The 20,943-nt window shown below is 40.4% G+C and overlaps 1 protein-coding gene across 15 annotated transcripts in view; it reads right to left on the bottom strand.

Moving 5' to 3' along the window:
* The window catches only part of PUM1 (pumilio RNA binding family member 1), a 127,378-nt gene extending 108,576 nt beyond the window's left edge, over window positions 1–18,802 (bottom strand). For 13 of the 15 annotated variants that reach the window (XM_060308786.1, XM_060308800.1, XM_060308824.1 and 10 more), the window contains exons 1-2: window positions 18,701–18,802; window positions 13,608–13,981 (exon numbers count right to left, since the gene is read on the bottom strand). In XM_060308786.1, coding sequence (XP_060164769.1) covers window positions 13,608–13,970 — 363 coding nt within the window. In that variant the 5' untranslated portion in view covers window positions 13,971–13,981; window positions 18,701–18,802. Of the gene's footprint in view, window positions 1–13,607; window positions 13,982–18,700 lie in introns of those variants that run through there. The other 2 variants (XM_060308858.1, XM_060308851.2) reach the window with 2 other exon arrangements.
* Between the last annotated feature and the right edge of the window lie 2,141 nt (window positions 18,803–20,943).

The following is a 20,943-nucleotide window of genomic DNA, read 5'->3' as shown; positions in this document are numbered from 1 at the left end:
ATTCCCATTCTAAGAACAGAGGTGAAGAAAATAATCTAAACTACAAGTATTGATAAACAAAAATGTTCATTACAACACTACCAACATTAGTAAAAATTAGAAACCTAAATGATCAATATTAAGACATTATTACAGAAAAGAATGAACTCATACTTCCCATCAAACTTTTAAAAAAGCACAGCTCAAGAAATTATTATCCTTGTTATTAGAGATGCGATGATTTACATTTTTTTAAGTTTTGAATAAAAACACTAGATGGACATGTTACAAAAGGTAAACTAACAGATTCTTAAGATTGAATTATAGTTGGGGGTTGGTTGGGTTTTCGTTTGTTTCTAGGGTGTTTTTATTTTTATAATTTTATAATTATCTATACTTTCCGAAATGTTTACAATGAGCATTTACTGATTTTTAGAATTCAAAAATACTTACAAGTCATTATTTTTAATGGAGGGAAAAAAACATTGTATTTGATTTTTAAATCACTGTTTATTAGGATACAGAGTATAGAATTAGGCCATGGAAAGAGTCCTTAGTTCACTTACAATATTAAGAAACAAAATTACATTCATCACCAATAGAAATGACTCTTGTTTTAACATATCTGCAAAAGTAGTTGATATATTTCTAGATGTAACCGAAATAAACTCTAGTGTGGTAACAAAGGTGATCTATATTATTAATCTAACATTTCTCAAGTTTGAACAGTTATTACAGTTACAATGTAAATAGTTGGCATAGGAGATAGGAGCTCCCTTATCTAAAAGGTCTTCTGCCCGGGGAACCTAGTAAATGTCTTCCTCCATTCAGCAGCCTGGAAGCTAACCCTCACTCCTCCTTTGTTTCAACATTCTATTGTTTGTAGTATGTAAGGGAACAGGAATTCTCAATGAGTAAGTCTATCCAGATAAATCACTGCAACATAATTAAAGAGGGCAGCTACCAAACACATCAAATAGCTCATTCTGGACTTCATGAGCCTGAGAGAGAACATAATACATAAATCCAAAACTGTATCTGTGGGAGAAAATATTTTAATAGAATTCTATCTCTTCTGAATTAAAAAAAAAGCTAAAGATGTACTAATCAAGATATCAGTGATTCTTAACCAAGAGACAGAATACAAGGGAGGAGGCAGAACTTAACAAACTTTTAATATTATATACACTGGTATGTATTTTGTGTGGTTTGTTTAATTCTTTACAGAATTCCACCTAATGTTATGTAAATAGTAAACCTTCATTTGCTCTTTTTTGAGAACAGCTACTATCTTTAGTTTCTTACCCTGTTTGTATTACTGTGGGATCATGAACCATGGAAGTTTTCCCTCTTGGGGTTGAGAGGTACTTCAGGTATAACAAATTTATTAGGTTTTAACTTGGAGACTGTGGGTGCTGTAAAATAATATTTGAAATTGGATTTAAAAAAAATCAAAACATGTTTTTATTTCCTACATTAAAAATAATGGCTTTTAGGAAATTTTGAACTCTAAAAACAATAAATCCTCACCGTAAACAGTTTGGAAAGTAGGGACAGCAAATTACAAAATGGCAAATGAAGGCTATTAAGAAAATTAAATCAGGGAAGGGAGACAGAGTTGCAATTAAAATAATGTTCACAGAAAGCCTCACTGAGAAGGTAACATTTAAGCAAAGGACTGGAAGGAGGTAAAGGAGCAACTTTCATAGACATCTGAGACAGGAGCACTCAAGCAAATGGAACTGCAAGTCAAAACCTTGGGGGATGGGGCATGCCTGTGATTCTAGAAATAACAAAAATTGCTTTAATATCATTCCAAATACCATTAAAATACAACAAATAAAAGCCCAGACCTAGGCAAAAAGCAGATCAGTGGTTGCTGCTGGGAGGAATTACAAAGGGCCAACAAAACTTGCAGAAGATGGGAACTGTCACTATCATGATTGTAGTGATGGTTTCACAGGTGAATACTTTGATATTTCAAAACTTAACAAATTATTCATTTAAAATGGGTGCATTTTGGGCTTCCCTGGTGGCGCAGTTGTTGCGAGTCCGCCTGCCGATGCAGGGGACACGGGTTCGTGCCCCGGTCAGGGAGGATCCCACATGCCGCGGAGCGGCTGGGCCCGTTAGCCATGGCCACTGAGCCTGTGTGTCCGGGGCCTGTGCTCCGCAAGGGGAGAGGCCACAACAGTGAGAGGCCCATGTACCACAAAAAATAAAAAAAAGAATACTCATAAGGTGTTGGTGGAACTTTAAATTGCTACAATCTATCTGGAAAACAATGTGGAACTATGTATCAAAATTTTAAACATACTCTTTTGTTTGATCTGTCACTTTCACTTCTCCAAATATATTCTAATACAAAAATATAACTGCAGTATTGTTTACTACAGCATTGTTTAGAATGTCAAAAGCTGAAAACAACCTAAAAGTCCATCAAACTGGGATAAATCAGTCAAATTATTGTACTTCCATATACTATGGCCCTTAAAAAATATATATATAGACGTATTTACTGACCTAAAAGGATGACCACCAAAAAAAAAAAAAAAAAAAAAAAGGATGACCACAATGTATGAAGGAGGAAAAGACTACCATGCAGCGTGTGTGTGCCTGGGCTATGTTTGCATGTAATATGTTTAGAGAGAGAGAGCGAATGATCCCATTTAGTTTAAAACTACAATGCATTCATATATCTGTTTATATATGCACAGAAAAAGTCTGGAAGAAAATGAACCAAACTGTTAAAAGTAGTTAACTCTAAAAAACAAATTATTGACATTTTTTAGAACAATCATGTACTATCGAACAGTTTACATTTTAGACAGAAAGTAGATTATTGGGGACTTCCTGGTGGTCCAGTGGTTAACAATCCACCTTCCAATGCAGGGGACTCAGGTTCAATCCCTGGTCAGGGAACTAAGATCCCACATGCCGCGGGGCAACTAAGCCCACGCACCACACAAAGAAGAACCGCACAGCACAACGAAGACCCAGAGCACAGCCAAAAAATAAATAAATAATTTTTTTTAAAAGGTAGATTATTGATTACCCAGGGATGGGGGGGTAATGACGGAAGTGGAAAGTGACTAGTAATGGGTACAGGTTTTCTTTTGGGGTGATGAAAAACGTTCCCTTTGATTGTGGTGATGACTGCACAACACTGAATATACTGAAACCCACTGATCAGTACATTTTAAATGGGTGAACTGTATGGTGTGTGAATGATATCTCAATAAAGCTGCTTTACTTTAGAACAAAATCCATAACCAAAATATAGAACAAAAATTTTGCAATTTAATATTCACACTGTACTTTATACTATGTCCCAACGGAAACCTTAAACCCAGACAGCAACTGTTAAAAAGCTTCAAACAGGAAAAATGAGTCACTATTCTTAAGAGCAGTTAACCATTGACAATACAGGGGTAAATTACAACCTTCATTCTATCTTCATTAGGATACTATCTTTCTTGAACTATCCTAGTAGATAATATTCCCTTCTGAGAAAAGGAACGAACTTTGAAAATGTATTAGGTTGCAACAATATGGCAGTTTCCCAATACATGATGTGACTATGAACAAAGTTTCAGTGTTTTACAAATTAAGGAAAGTAAACCTTGTTCCTACAGCCGCTTCTGTTTGCCTAACTCTGATATGGTTTCAAGAACTCTCCTCTCCCTATACCCACCCCCCACCAAAAAAAGCATAAAAGCAGAGTTGATAGGAATTACTTTAAAAGCTCCTTAATACAACTCTCCAATAAATGCTTACTGGCTCCTTATCTTCAGGCCCAAGACCCTACATTCTGTTACATCTTATACCTTAACAATTCAAAATGACTCTTCAAAATAAAATACTCTACTCAGTAAGTCTCTTCAGCAAGCCCTGATGACATAATGTATTCATTCATCATTTATACGTACATACTATTTGCCAGGGGCTAGAGATGTAAGGCTGAAAGATTCTATAAGAAGAACCATCACAGCAGTTCTTAACCGAGGTGGACATGAAGATAACCCGGGAGTTGTTTTTAAAACATACATAAACTCCACCTCATCACTGGATATTTTGATTCAGTAGGTCTGGACTTAAGCCCAAGAATCTGTTTTGAAACAGATTACTAGCACCCAATGGTGAAGGAAAAAGTAAATATTTAACTCCAATACTGAGAGCCGAATGCTTCAATAAAGATGTGTACCAAATGATGGTAGCACCAAAAGAGGACACCCAACCTATAAGAAAAGAGGTAAGTAAAGGGGAAGGTTTATCAGAGATAAAGATACTTTAGTTGAAGATGAGGAAAGTAGCTAAGTGGATGAGGAAGGAAGGAGATTCCAAGAAGAGAAAACTACATAAATGAAAATAGCACAACTACATTGAGGAATTGCACAAACTATAAAAAATAGCATGTGTTCAGAAAATTAGGATACTTCAATAAAGCTGAAGTGGAGTGCCAGTAAAGACTGGAGAGGTAAGCTATCTCAGAACACGAAGTGTGTACACTACGCTATGCTGAGGAGATTGAAAGTTAATTATCCTAAAAGCAACCGAAAAGCCAAAAACAAAATTTAGGCAAGGATGAGACATAAGCAGATTCGTGTCTTCAGAAATAACAATTTGGCAGCAACACAGAAAATAGCCAGAAGGAAGAAAAGAGGGAGGGTGCAAAAAAAGTCAGAAGACTACTGTAAATGTCCAAGCAAGAAATATGAGCCTATCAAATAAGGCAATACGGATATAACCTTGGAACTGTTTGAGGCAGGAGGCAGGAATCTAAGATTCCTGGGTTGCCTGCAATGGAGATGCCACACACAGAAATAGGATATAGGGAATGAAACTAATGAGTTCAGTTTTGAAGGTCATCTGTTTGAACATGCCATTTACTGAGCATCTATTATGCATCAAGTACTGGGCTCCTATAATTAGATGTGCAAACTAAACTTTTACTGGTGTCCCTAAATTATAAATATATGAGCAACAAGTGCAGTTTAAAACGTGTGAAAATGTGTAAAAGAGGCCAATGTGTGTGTGTTATGGATAAGCTGACTACTCCATGATGAAGAACAGTATGGTCTCCAAACAGATTGGTCTTGTGGAAAGAGCATGCGCTAATCACCTTAAAACACGGCATCTCATTTTTCTGACCCCGCATTTCCCCATCCATAAAATGGAAATAATAAAAAACAACATAGAGTTACTGGTGGTTCAAATCATATATAAGGGCTTCCCTGGTGGCGCAGTGGTTGAGAGTCCGTCTGCCGATGCAAGGGACGCAGGATCGTGTCCCGGTCTGGGAAGATCCCACATGCCACGGAGCGGCTAGGCCCGTGAGCCATGGCCGCTGAGCCTGCGCGTCCGGAGCCTGTGCTCCGCAACGGGAGAGGCCACAACAGTGAGAGGCCCGCGTACCGCAAAAAAAAAAAAAAAAAAAAAATCATATATAAAAAGACTAGATCAGTTCTGCCACACAGCTTACGGAGTACATGTCCATAAAACTTATAGATGCAGAAACGTACTCAATACTAAAATAAAAGTACCTCTAGATCTCATTAGATACACTCAACCCTTCCTAACAACCTCAGTTCAACACACTCACTAACATGCTTTTAATTAAAACAGAGATAATTAATGTAAAGGAAACCACTGCACTGGAAAAAGAGTTAAATGATTTCTAAGATCTTTTTCTTTCATTCATTCATTTATGGCTGTGTTGGGTCTTCATTTCTGCGCGCGGGCTTTCTCTAGTTGTGGAAAGCGGGGGCTGCTCTGTTGCAGTGTGCGGGCTTCTCATTGCGGTGGCTTCTCTTGCTGCGGAGCACAGACTCTAGACATGCGGGCTTCAGTAGTTGTGGCACGCAGCCTAAGTAGTTGTGGTTCGCGGGCTCTAGAGCACAGGCTCAGTAGCTGTGGCGCATGGGCTTAGTTGCTCCGCAGCATGTGGGATCATCCCGCACCAGGGCTCGAACCCATGTCCCCTTTATCAGCAGGCAGATTCTTAACCAGTGTGCACCAGGGAAGCCCCTAAGATCTTTTCCAACACCAAAATTCCACTGGAAATGTATCAATTCACCAATTCGCTTTCATTCAATATGGTAAACCAAACTCTTAATAGAAGGTATAAAATTTGTCTTTTTTCTTTTTTTAACATATAAAAATTTCTGGGTTTAAGTTCTCTGGCAGTTCAGTGGTTAGCACCAGGCACTTTCACTGCAGTGGGCCCGAGTTCAGTCCCTGGTTAACTAAGATGCCGCAAGCCACACAGCGCAGCCAAAAAAAAAAAAAAAAATTTCAGGATTTGAAATTTGTAAAAATTCAAAATGTACAAGAAACCAAATTACCTATAATCTCCCCTCCCACATAAATAAAAGTAAGATTTTGCCATATTTCCTCACAGTCCTTTTTCCATGTACATCACTCTTAATGGATACACAGAGCTTACAGCCTATTTTCTAGATAATAAGTTAATAAATAAAGGAACTGTATCTCTAAAATTATTCTCACCTGATTTGTTTCTGCCACCCAAACACACGACATCCCCATCTTAGCAGTCATTTCAATACAGACACTCACTGAAATCCTCATTTTGAAAAACTTTCTTTATAATTCCTTCCTCCCTTCATGAAACTGTAAGTTTCTCTGGAGAAAGAACAACATATTAATTTCATTGTTTTTTATTTCACTAGGCTTCTGACCTAAATAAGCAGTAGCTCCCTAATTTGGCCAATTGGGGGAAAAAAGGACAATCTGAATCAATAAATTCTTAGCAAATTAAAGATTATTTTTTACTTAACAGCAGATACGATGCTTTTAAACACATATGATAACTAGGATTAAGTTAATGAACCATTCCCTTGTTAAAGTCCTTGGGGAAACTTTCTTTAATAGAGAAAAATTATTTGTCATTAGCAGATCAACTAACTGTATATTCATGACATCTAAATAACAGAGCTCCCTGAAAACACCTGTTCTTTATAATGTAAGCATTCCTCTTCCCGGGGTTGTAAACAAGTTTATTTATGCTGTTAACCTGAAAACACATTCTTCACAGATAGAGAAGAAAGTTGCCGTTAGGCCCAGTAAAACTTGTCACTTGGAAAAATTCCAATCCATGGTGTAAAGCTGTAGATAAAGTAACCTCCAAACTCTATTTCTAAAAAGCACCGGCATCAGTGAAGAAATCTCCATTATTTTTGTGCCTGTATATTAGACTTATGTACCTTTAAAAATCTTTACGTACCCCAAAGAAATGAAAGTATATGTCAAGACAAAAACCTGTACACGAATGTTCACAATAGTACTGTTCACAATAGCGAAAACGTAGAAACCACCCAAAGGTCCATCAACTGATAAATGGATAAATAAAATGTGCTGTATATCTATAAAACAGACTATTATTCAGAAATAAAAAGGAATGAGGTACTGATCCATGCTACAAGACAGATGAACCTTTAAAGCACTGTTAAGCGAAAGAAGCCAGTCACAAAGGACCACGTACTGTATGATTCCATTTATACGAAATGCCCAGAAGAGACAAATGCATAGACACAGAAAGGAGACTGGTGGCTACCTAAGGCTGGAGAGTGACTGCTACTGGTACAGATTGCGAGGAATAATGAAAATGTTCTAAAATTGATTGTGGTGATGGCTGCACGACTCTGCGAATATACTAAAAACCAATGAATTGTACACCTTAAGTGGATGAATTATATATCAATAAAGCAGGTATAAAAAATCTTTAGGGACTTCCCTGGCAGCGCAGTGGTTAAGAATCCGCCTGCCAATGCAGGGGACACGGGTTCTAGCCCTGGTCCTGGAATATCCCACGTGCCATGAAGCACCTAAGCCCGTGTGCCACAACTACTGAGCCTGCGCTCTTGAGCCCACGTGCCACAACTACTGAAGCCCGTGCGCCCAGGGCCCATGCTCTGCAACAAGAAAAGCCACCACAATGAAAAGCCTGCGCACCGCGGCGAAGAGTAGCCCCTGTTCGCCGCAACTAGAGAAAGCCTGCACGCAGCAATGAAGACCAAAGGCAGCCAAAAATAAATTAATTAATAAGAATAAAATAAAATAAAAATAAAGAATTAAACAGGAAATGCTTTTAAAAAAAATCTTTAGGGCCCCCAATTTCCACAAACCTAAAAGAGTTTTCCTAATGAGATTCATAAAAACACTAAGAAAGGTATTTTAAACATAAAAGAGCATTTACTAAAGGCAATAAATAGACAAATCCACGTATGCTAAATCTTCTGAAACTATTAACACGCAATTTAAAAACAATACTCAAAAAATATTACATGAAAAAAACGACGAACACTCCTCTTCAACTGCAGGTTTTACCACCAATGCCATGTACACCCTTCAGCCCAAGTTCTTCAATCAAGTTTCCAAATATTAAATTCACCCAACCTATTGCCAATCACTGACCACCACTTCTCACAATATTCGTAGCAGGGAGCAAAATGCCAGAGCATTCTACTGAGCTGAAGCCACACTCCCATTTACAGCTCTTTATTACATCTAGAAGATACAGAAAGTGAATGTAAAAATTAGGGAAGAAATTCCTCAACAACAACAAAAACTCTTACCCTATCCTCAGTACTTAGTACTCTCTTGGCATTGTGTTAACTGTCAGTCCTGTGTTTCTCTATGAGTGTTAAGTCATTTCCCAAGAGTGAATAGATTCTAAGCAAGGGCTAGAACATTTTTTTTCTAAGTTTTTCCACGATACCAAGAAGCGTAATTCTGTACTCAGGTTCAGCCTGTAGAAAATATTAAGCAAATGCTGTTGTCCGAGAGAAAATGGACACATGCACAAAAGATGTGTCTCGTATGCAAGTACAGAGAGTTGTGATGAAAAACAGTATCATATCACTTTATGATTTACAAAGCACTTTCAACCACATCCAAACTGAAATCTGAAACACACCTCTTCCTGAGAACTACTGTGTTTTTCTCTTACTAAGAGTCTCATGATTCATCCCATTTCCCTCTTTTCTTTGGCCACACCCAGAGCAGATTCTATAACCCACCACTCTGGTATGTATTTCTAAATTCTACATTCAACCCTTTCATCTTCCTCACATACCTATTTTCCCATTACTGCATCTCATTACCACCTATCCTATAAATTTTTTTCCTAATTCCACAGCAAAAACCTTTTGAAACAAAACAAAGATATATAATAAACTGCTGCAAGGTGCCATCTCGGAGGCACATACAATCTAGTATCACACAGCATTAGAGAATGAATACTTTTTTTTTTACACTGGAATCTAATCCTTAACACTGGAAAATCATTCTTAAAGTTATAGTCAAAGAAAACCTGCTGATGATCCTTTTGAGCAAGTATGTAACGTTTTAAGTCTCTGTGAACTCCAAATATAATGAAAAAGGCTCCAAGAGTACAAGTGAAACAGAAAACATTGAAAAACATGAAAGCATTGATTACTCAGCTTTAAACCATGTTAACTAAATGCCACTGGCCCAAATGCTGAGGAATCTAAGCAATCTACCCAGAAAGAAAAGAGACGAATGGTCTAACAGAGTCAAAGAGCAGGGGCAACAGAAAAAGATCTCCAGGGAATGAGGAGATTCTCAGTATGGGAATACTTGGGTTCTCTCCCAGTTTGACATAGTATTTATTAATTATAAAGTGTAAGGATTAACTCACAGCTACCGGAGATTAAGAAGGATAGACACGTCAGGATACGACTAGAAGACAACGTTACCAAGTGGAAAAAAAAGGGGGGGGGGTGCAAATAATAGAGTCAAAGAATTTATCCACTGAATTCTGCCTGGCTATCTAGAATATCTCCCACCAGCTGTCAATCTATGGTGGATACTGATAACACCTAGCACCACAAGACTACTAACAAAAGCAAGAAAACTCTGGAGTTGTCCTCTAACTTTCCTTTCTCCCAAAGCAGAGTTTTTAACCTATCTCTGCCCCTTAAAATCTAGTACAGAGGCCACAGTTCAACTGATCAACCTTAAAATTTTTTCCCTATTTCATCACACACACTATCTCACAACAGTTTACAGAGAAAACAGATTTCACAATGAGAGAATAAAATAATCACAAGTCAAAGACCTGACCCTGGCTTTCACATGATGAGACCTTTAGAAAAGATCTGAAGTTATAAAAATTACTGTTAAAATAAATATGTAAGTTTTGTAAGCAGCATTTTTAAATAGTATTATTTACTTAGGGAGACGTGTTTTCCTGTTTTTTCTTTTTTGGCCGAGCCACACAGCTTGTGGGATCTTAGTTCCCCGACCAGGGACTGAACCTGGGCCCTAGCAGTGAAAGCGCCAAGTCCTAACCACTGTACCGCCAGGGAATTCCCTCTAGTGTTTTATACATAATATCTTGATCCACATCCATTGTCTTGTTTACTGTGAGTAAATTTTACAGGCCAAAAAAGAAAAGAAAAATTCATGGTACTACTTTCCCTCACTCCCCTCCAAAGACCTCAATCTGGCCCAAAAATGAGGACTTTAACTGTCCTCATTCTAACTGTACCAAATACAATAATTTTATGTATTAAAACAAGTGATATTTAATATGTTTATATTCTTAAGGTAGAAAAGACAAATACAGAGGACTTCCCTGGTGGCCCAGTGGGTAAGACTCTGGGCTCCCAATGCAGGGGGCCCGGGTTCGATCCCTGGTCAGGGAACTAGATCCCACATGCATGCCACAACTAAAGATCCCACATGCTGCAACTAAACATGGCACAACGCAGATCCCGCGTGCTGCAACTGAGACCCCTGGGCACAGTGATTCTCCACAGAGAGATGTGCCCCCCACTCTTCAATTATATTACACTCTCCACTGCTGCTTGAACAAGTGGCCACTACCTATTGCCATGTGTTTCTCAGCAGGACAGCTGAGCTGAGATTCACTGCTTTACCTGAGTGCAAATCTGAAGAACTTCGTGGTCTTCCCTCATTCAATCAACACAAAAACTTCATATACCTCCTGGGAAAGGGGCATGAAAAACAAAACAGTCTCTGCCCTAGCATAGTTCAGTCCAGGAGGTTAATCTCAACACCAAAACCAGTAAGTTACAGTACACTCTGATGACTACAGGAGAGGTAATTTGTGGGTGGCCCACACTGCAACACAGCAACTACCCTAATGCAGTTCCCTAAGGATGTTCATTATACCACGTATCCAGACCAACAGAACTGTGTATGATGAGTGCCAATTCCAAGTTGGGTCACTGGTTTAGGCCCCCTTGGTATGAACAGGTTTTGCCATTTAACATCGACTGTGGTTTGCTAACTGACCTGGATAAAACTGGTCAAAAAGTCAGATGTGATTCTGTATGATGTGGCTCAGCACTAGAGCCCAGAGTAAGCCTTCACAGCACAGCACAGCACAACCAGATTTTAGATCTTAGAGCTCTGCTAAGGACTGACCCAGAGCCTGACTTGCCCACCTAGCGAAGAACAAGCCAAGCACCTCGATTCTCCTTTCAGCTTTTACCCATCAGCCCATCGTTAGAAAAGCCAACACAAGATTTTACAGATCTATATCTCTAAATTTACAAATTCATCTATAAATTATAAAATATCTATAATTTTACAGATCTTTTATAAATCATAATACAGATTTTAAAAACCAACGTTCATGATTTTTAAACAATGTTTAGCCAAATAACGCAAAAGTTACAGGCCTTCCACCTTTGCCCCCTAGACAGATACCATCCAAACCAAACACCTCCCACCTTGGTCTCACTCTACACACACAGCTGCCTACATCTCAAATTCAACATGTATTCTACCAAATTTAATTACCTTGTCCACAAACCAGATTCCCCTCTATATTCCTTTTACTCTATTACTTCATTTTCCCAGGGACCAAAACTTTCTAATTCAATCACCAATTCTGTGCATTTCTGGGTCCCATCCCATCTTTTCCACTGCTCACACCAGGGCTGTTACAGTAGTTATCCAATTAGTCTCAGCCTTCACCAACTCCAATCTCTTATTGCCAACTCAACCTTCCCAAAACACCACTGGATAAAAGCCACTCCATACATACACAATAAAAACTCCTGCTGCCTACTGAATTAAACCTTAGCCTGGCATCCAAGGCCCTTTTCTTTACGACAATGTCCTTTCTCCCCAGCTTTATTTTAAGGCCACAGGATTAGGGGCTTATGCATTCAATAACTTTCTTCTGAAGCTCTATCACATGCCAAATTCTAGGAACTGGGATACCGAAATGAATAAAATTTGATCCCCACCTCCAAGACTCCAAGCAAACAGGAAACAAATATAGTACCTTAAGTAATGGACACATAAGAAAGATAAAAAGTGCCCTAAGTACCAAAGAAGAAGCCCCCTATACCTCATATTTCTTAGTACTGCTCACCTACACATAGTAGATGCTTACGAAGTAGCACTGATGAATGACTGTTCCAATAAACCAAAGACCTATGATCAATATGCTCAATAAATTTCTGTTGACAAATTCCACCTCCCCATTTCTACTATGGTAAAGAACTGTGGTACACTGGCTGCCTCTCTTGGAAGGGTCAAGGGGAAGCACAACTGAGAGCACAGATTTGCAAGTGTGCGTGTGACTAACTTGTTTCTAAAGAACAGAAGCACTAGAGGCCTCATGAAAGACGTTAGTTCTTTTTGCTGGTCAGTACTCAGATACCGGCAACATAAAATAAACCTTTGCAAATTCAACCTATACCCAATTCCAAAGAATAGCCGGATGAAAACATTCTAACCCTTTCATCACCATCAGGAAGTCAGCAAACACAGCTAAACTCTCTTCTCAGTAAAATATGCTGTGATTCCAGCTTTGGTCTTGGATTAGTAAAAGCAAGCATGTTAAAATTAACCAAATAAAACAAGTGCTTAGAACAAGAGAACAAAGATGATTAAAACCTAAAAGCCACAACCACTCCTCTCTATACAAAACATGAGATATATCAGTTCACTTGAGCAGCTGATTTTTTATCAACTTCCTACTACTTTCAACCATAACATCTTAAAAAGAGAAGTCACCAACACCCAACAGGAAAAGCTCTAAAATATGTATTCGGGCTATAAACAGCTCAAACAGACCTTAAAAGATTATATGTTAAGAGCAAAAAAGTATACTCAGAAATGCAACGTGCACATTAGAACAAGCTTAAGTCTTTCTTTAAATGAATTGGTCATTTGCTCTTTAGAGCCAGAACGATAAAATGACTCGGTGACAACATTACAACAATCATCCTTTAAAACAGTGGTCCCCAACCTTTTTGGCACCAGGGACCAGTTTTATGGAAGACAATTTTTCCACGGATGGGGGCGGGGCAGGGGGTGTATGGTTCAGGTGATAATGCGGGCGATGGGGAGCGGCAGATGAAGCTTCACTAGCTCGCACGCCGTTCACCTCCTGCTGTGCAGCCCAGCTCCTAACAGGCCACAGCCCGGTACCGGTCCGCGGACCAGGGGTTGGGGACCCCTGCTTTAAAACAAGTGACTGTTTAGTTTAGACCAAATGAAATCATTAGCAATTAAGGCTTTTAAAGACATTCACTGAAAGTAGATATCCTAAGTGGACAGTGATTATAAAGAGTTTCAAAGCTGAAATAGTGAACGTTTTTTACCTGATGTTCTGCATGAATGTTATCCCCAGTAGGCCATCGATGTTTGCTATTATTATAGCCGCCTCCACCACTTCCTCCTCCCCCAAGCTGCTCACCATGCTGCCTCTGAAAGAAGTAGTCCACCATAGCGTCGTCCTGGGAACGGCCTGCAACTCCTATGGATCCTGGGACAGGGCTGGAGTGTGTCCCAGCTGCAAGAGCCTGATTTGCAGCTGGTTGTGGCTGCGCTTGCGACCCTGTTCCAGATGTCAAAACAACAGGCATGTTGGGATTAGCTGGTTCTTGAGGGTGATGTTTCAGGTGGGGGCTGAAAGAGTCCTGCCAAAGCACTGCTTTTCTCTTCAAGACACATGCAACGCTCATTCCACCAACACCTAAGGACAAACAGGTTACAAATGTTTAAAATTTGCCTTTTTTAAAACATAACTTGATATATGCACCAAGATAAAAACATGAGACCCCTGGCTTTTGCAATATATCATCGAAAACCAGTTTCTACCAAGCAGCTAAATGTTTTGCAACACATACATAATTTTCTAAACTGAAACTTCGGGCTTCCCTGGCGGCGCAGTGGTTAAGAATCCACCTGCCAATGCAGGGGACACAGGTTCAAGCCCTGGGCCAGGAAGATCCCACATGCCACGAAACAACTAAGCCTGTGCGCCACAACTACTGAGCCTGTGCTCTAGAGCCCAAGAGCCACAATTACTGAAGCCCACGCGCCTAGAGCCCGTGTGTGGCAAGAAGAGAAGCCACCGCAATGAGAAGCCCGCGCACTGCAACCAAGAGTAGCCCCAACTCGCAGCAACTAGAGAAAGCCCGCACGCAGCAACGAAGACCCAACGTAGCCATAAATAAATAAATAAATACATACATAAACCAACCAAACCCCATATATAATTAGCAACGACTCAAGAGTGTCAAAAACGAAAGGATCCTTTAAAATGTCCAATGTATTCATGGGATGCTCTGAAAAAAAGCTTAAATAAGGCCCTCTGACTAAGAACAGCAACAGAATGTTCCTAGCCTGAAACTTCTTCTCAGCTGCTGTACATGCATTTTTGCCAAGAACTTACAATTATAATTGTAATCACATCATCATTCTATTAGTACTCTGACTCTTACAGAGTCAGAGATGAGACCAAACCAAATTCAAACCCTCACCTTATATAGAAAGTATCACTGTAAAAAAAGAAATGCTTCAATACAATAATAATTGTATGGCAAATATATTGCAAACATTTTTTCTGATCATTTCTATTTTACAGATAAAAACACTAAGGTACGGAGGAAAAGTTATGTGATGTGCCCGAGGTCATTCAGCTAGTGAGCTTTTGAAGGAGGGATTCAAACCCAAATCTGTATGCACCCAAGCCTCGTTCTTTCTACCAACCCCCTTGCTACCACACCCCAGTAAACCAAAACAGATACTATTTCTCTCACTTGAGTCTGCTATTCTTCTCTGGAAGGATCAACAAAGAAACTCCAAAATGTTACTATGAAACATTACTAATATGTTTCTTAAAATCAAAAACTACATTTGTAGAAAACATAGAACAGCCTATGTATGGGTGCTTAAGAAAAAAAAAAAAAATCCTTCAAAATAATCAGTTACCAACTAGAACATACCTGTCCAGAGCCACTAGAGTCTAATTTCAAGGCTATCAACCTAACAGTCCACTGCTACAAATGCTTTATCTCTCTTTAGCCCTACAGTGATGTTTCAAAAACAGACTCAAAAGATTTATAAGAAATCTATTAAACTATTTCTCAGTATAGAATAAACATCCTGGACTTCCCTTGTGGCGCAGTGGTTAAGAATCCGCCTGTGGGCTTCCCTGGTGGCGCAGTTGTTGAGAGTCCGCCTGCCGATGCAGGGGACTCAGGTTCGTGCCCCGTGTCTGGGAAGATCCCACATGCCGCGGAGCAGCTGGGCCCATGAGCCATGGCCGCCTGCGCGTCCGGAGCCTGTGCTCCACAGCGGAAGAGGCCACAACAGTGAGAGGCCCGCGTACCGCAAAAAAAAAAAAAAAAAAAAAAAAGAATCCGCCTGCCAATGCAGGAGACACAGGTTCGAGCCCTGGTCTGGGGAGATTGCACATGCCCACGGAGCAACTAAACCCGTGCACCACAACTATTGAGCCTGCACTCTAGAGCCTGCAAGCCACAACTACTGAGCCCACGTGCCACAACTACTGAAGCCCACGTGCCTAGAGCCCATGCTCCACAACAAGAGAAGCCACCACAATGAGAAGTCACCGCAATGAGAAGCCCATGCACCGCAACAAAGAGTAGCCCCCGCTCGCCGCAACTAGAGAAAGTCCATACGCAGCAACAAAGACCCAACGCAGCCAAAAATAAATAAAATTAAAAAAAAAAAAGAACAAACATCCTGATAAAGAAGCATTCGCTTCTCACAACTAATTCATGTTCTGAAGACAGGAGTAAGAAGATTTGTAATTTGTTCAAAGCCTAATTTGGAAATGCCTAGTTTCAGTTAACAATTCCAATCCATCAGAACCATACTGGAGTAGTCCAGCTTTCTGGACTTCAGTTTCTGCTTTCATGAACAGAATCATGTTCATGCTTAAATACCAAAACCGGAAAGTCATAGCTGTGTTTACCACTGGTACTAGCAAAGTCCTAACCAGCCTAATGCCTTCCTGTTTGATTTTCAAAAGAACTCACTGCCCTCTTATTACCAATAGTAGCCAGTCCCATTTTCTTCCACAAGGGAGTATCAAACCGTCTTTGTTGTAGAGCTAACCAGGAATCCTAAAACTAAAGTTTTACCACTAAACTACAACCTCCCTGAACCTGTTTCCTCATCTAGAAAATTAAAGAAATTCTTTCTCTGTGACTCACAAGTTTTTTTTTTAATCAAAATAATAGATATAAAAGTTTTTGGTAAATTCAAAGTCACCATGCTGAGGCCCAAGGAATTCAGTTCCCACCAGTTAAAGCAATGGAGCTCCAGTCCCTAAGCAGATTCCTAAAATAGCAAATGCAACCTTTTCTGAAATAAAAGATTTGCTGTAAAGATTTGCCGTAATACTTATTTAACAAAGAACTTCCGAATGAAAAAGGTATTCACCACTGAAACACACCCGACCACAACTTCATTCTATCAAGGCATGGGGGGGAGAGGGGGAGGCGGGGAGAGGGTTCTATAAAAATGTTCAAACGAAACAATTGGCTTTTGTAAAGCTATCTGTATCCCCTGAGACTTCCTGCTTTACCTAATGAGGCAAGGCAGTTTCTCAAACAAGAGAAAACCTGGCAGAAGGGACATTTTGAAAGTGAGCAAATACCTAAGCAATTAACAAGTGTCTTGGGTAGTTTTGTAATATCTTGGCAACTACAACATAAAAATTAAGAAATCAGTCACTTAAATAATAGAAAACATTTAAATTGCTGATGCCTTTTAAAGAACTCTCAAACCCACTAAAAAGTTATGTTAGCACCTGAAATGTGACTTTTCTTTTTTACAAATGGTACATTATAAAAATAAGTTTTTCAGCAACTAAAAATAAGTGCTGATTCTAGTTTTCCACAGTTTTCAAACTGTTTACACCAAAGTTGTTTTTGTTTTGTTTTGTTTTAATATCACTAATAGGCTTTATTTCAAACAAAGGAACATGATCTAATCTATCTCCACTGCTCACCTTTTATTTACTAAAATTCTTTGTGGTTTAAAAGGTGTTTATTTTTACCACACTGGAAAAAAAAAAATTCTGTGGTCATAAATTTATTTTAAAGCAGTTCATCTCAAACCCAAACTAAGCTTCAAACACAACTTCAAAAAGCCGTGGCCTTGAACAAAATGAATCCAATTGTGGCTAAGGCAAAATGCTCAGTTCAGAATCCAGTATTTCCCAAAAATCCAGATAAAGAATAAACAGCACCCAAGAGTGTTTTATAAAGTTAAAACTAGCAACGGGTCAAAATGTTTATTTTGCTTACTAAAACTGCATCGGGAGCCACCCACGTCTATCTTGGTGAGTTTTGATTTTTTTTCATAAAACAAACAAAAAGCTAAAACCACAAACCTATGATTTCAGCAATAACTGACTTTAAAAGAGAATCCCAAAAAAGCCTCATAAAATCCCATTCTTAATCTCAGGCAGAGAAGGAAGTGAACGAATTGGTGTAACTAAGAACAGTGTTCTCTTAATTGGACAATGAAGAGTAACAACCCTTCAACTTACGGGGAGGATAAAACCTTTCCTGATAATGTGGGGGAGGGGGGAATATAGTGGCGGGGGGGGGCGGTACGGGAGTGTATTCCTCACTTGACGTGGGAGTGGTACCGACAAGTATTAAACGATCTAGGTTTACCAAGGACGTCCATGAGGACTAAAAACTATCTAGTATTGTGTATCTGTTTACCTACTACGAAGGCATGAACGCTTCTTAGAGTTAAGACAGACACGCACCAACACAAGGAGGCTCAAAGAGGAAGAACCGACCAAAAACAAGCTCTCACAGAAACAAAAGGCCACAAGTACCCAGGAGCCTAAAAAGCGATCTGAAACTTCCTGATCGCCTACTTCTCCACATTTAAGGATCGCAAAGTTCCCCCGTGGTGGGTCTCGTCTGCAGACGAGGGCCACGGCTGCTTCTAAAGCGATTTATTGTTCCTCTTGCTTCGGCGCTGCCACGGAAGCTCAAGAAGTCGAAGAAATCCTGAGTGGCACAGAATTACACTTCATGGCCACACAGAAGACTCGGGGCTTCGCAAACCCATCAAAAAAGCAACCCGAATGGCAACATCAATCTTCAGGGGCTCCAACGGGGCCGAGCAGAAATGTACAGACACGTCTATGCCCTGGGCCCGGGCCTAAACCCCCGGCATTTTCCTCGCTTCGACCCAGCTCCCCACCCCCTCCCTCCTTTGATAACAATAGGGGCCTTGCTGCTGACTCCAAAACATGTACGAGGAACAGCGAGTGAGAAGCCTCAGCCAGGGCCCCGGCGGCTTTTCCAAAGCCCTTCTCACCCCCCCAGCCGCTCTCAAACACCAATACAAAGGGATAATCTGCTCGCTGGGGGTCCGGAGCAGCGTTTGGGGCTGGCGGGGTGCGGGTACTCACGGGCGGAGCGGTAGGATGAAGATGGATTTCAGCCCCCCGATCTTCTCTCTCCGGCGCTCTCGCTCCCCCTTACCTTTCACTCCGACAACATGGCGGCCCACTGGGGACTGGGCTGGCGCTGTGCATCATGGGATAGGCTCGGGCCCCGTCCCTGGCTTTGGCAGCGGCGTGTGTGGAGAAGGCAGGCGGCTGTGGAACAGGTTGCCTGGTTGCCATGCCAACCCAGGGCCTGTGTGAACTTGGGAAACTCGCAGGCAACACTACCGCTGCGCGCGCGAGTGGCCGCCCGCGAGGGGAGCGCGCGCCGTCCCCTCGCGGGCCGCCGCGGGCAGCAGGAGGAGTCCCGCGGGCCCACACCGGAGCGCCCGCGGTGACCGGTTCCCGGCCCAGCACCGCACGGAGCTGGGCACGCGGTGTCAGGGTAGTGACCTTAGCCGAGGCGCCACCCGCCTCCGCGCCCTCCCTATTTCACCTCCAGATTGTAACGGCCTGCAGGATTAATGGACGCTTATTCCAAGGCTCTGGCGGGACAGGAGCTGGGTTCAAACCCCGTTGCTGCAACTTTCTGGCTCTGTGGACTTACTTAATCTTCCTGCTTCCATTGCCCCATTTGTAAAATGAAAAGGAAAATGAGAATTGCTACTTAACTCTGCCCTGAGGATTAAGTGGATAATATGGCTTATTATTCCATTTAATAATGTGAAATGCTTAGTACAGTGCCTGGTACTTGTAAATAGGTCCACTATAGAATTTGCGGGGTCTAGCGCAAAATGAAAGTGTGAGGGCCCCTTGTTCAAAATTGTTAATGAATTTCAAGATGGAGATAGCAGAACATTAAACCCAAATCAAAGATTCAAAGCTGTCCTTGTTTGTAAGCACTCATTCAGTGTTACCTGTTGTCATTCTGTCCAGTTCCGAAAATGAATAGAAATAGAAAATGGCCATTTGATGAAAGTGACTTTTCAAAATCAGTAGTATTTCATAAGATATAGTTATTATATATAAAACTAAACCCAAGATGGATTGAAAACATAAGCAAACCACAACACTATAAAAGACCACAAGAGGATATAGGGGGAGAAAGCTTTCTAATTAGAGAGGGGAAATGTTTATAATGAATCAAAATCAATACATCCCTTTAAAAATTGAAGGAAAATTAAACATTTATATAGTAAGAGTGCCACCATCAATGAATAAGCGAGAAAATAGCTTTAAAATATTGTAATACTTGTGGTAGACAAATGGCTAATCTTCATGATAAATACAGAAATTCTCTAATCAGTTAAAAAAGAGCAATCCGGACATAGAAACCAAACTTATGTTTACCAAAGCGGAAGGGGGGGAAGGGATAAATTAGGAGTTTGGGATTAACACATACACACTGCTGTATATAAAATAGATAACCGGGAGTTCCCTGATGGCACAGTGGCTAAGACTCCCCGCTCCCAAGGCAGGGGGCCCAGCTTCGATCTCTGGTCAGGGAACTAGATCCTGCATGCCGAAACTACGAGTTCACATGCCCCATTGAAAATCCCCCACGCGGGAACAAGGACCCAGAGCAGCCAAATAAACAAATAAAATTAGATTATAATGATGGTTGCACAACTCTGACAATATGCTAAAAACCACTGAACTGTGTGCACCTTAAATGGTGAAGTTTATATTATTTGAAATATATCTGGACTTTCCTGGTGGTTAAGAATCCACCTGCCAATGCAGGGGACACAGATTCGACCCCTGGTCCCGGAAGAGCCCACATGCCACGGACCAACTAAGCCCCTGCGCCACAACTACTGAGCCCACGAACCATAACTACTGAAGCCTGCACACCCTAGAGCCCGTGCGTGGCAACAAGAGAAGGCACTGCAATGAGAAGCCCACGCAACGCAACGAAGAGTAGCCCCCTCTCGCTGCAACTAGAGAAAGCCTGCATGCAGCAACAAAGACCCAACTCAGCCAAAAATAAATAAATAAATATTTTAAGAAAGAAATATATCTCACTAAAGCTATAAAAATAAGAAAAAGTGAATAATAAAAAGAAATGCAACTTTGAAATATATTTTCATCTATTAAATACACTGGCAAAAATTTAAATGATCATTAACACCGTGTTTTGGCAAGTTTTGTGAGAAAATCAGCACTCACATTGTTTATATTGTTTGAGGAGATATTACTGTTTTATGTTATTTTTTATTTAAAAGATAAAAGGGTGAGATTTTTATTTCTGAAAAAGAAGGTAAGAC

This window comes from Globicephala melas, chromosome 1 (assembly GCF_963455315.2).
Source record: "Globicephala melas chromosome 1, mGloMel1.2, whole genome shotgun sequence".
NCBI lineage: Eukaryota > Metazoa > Chordata > Mammalia > Artiodactyla > Delphinidae > Globicephala > Globicephala melas.
The sequence above is the reverse complement of the archived record's forward strand: the minus strand, read 5'-3'. Positions and strand labels throughout refer to the sequence as shown.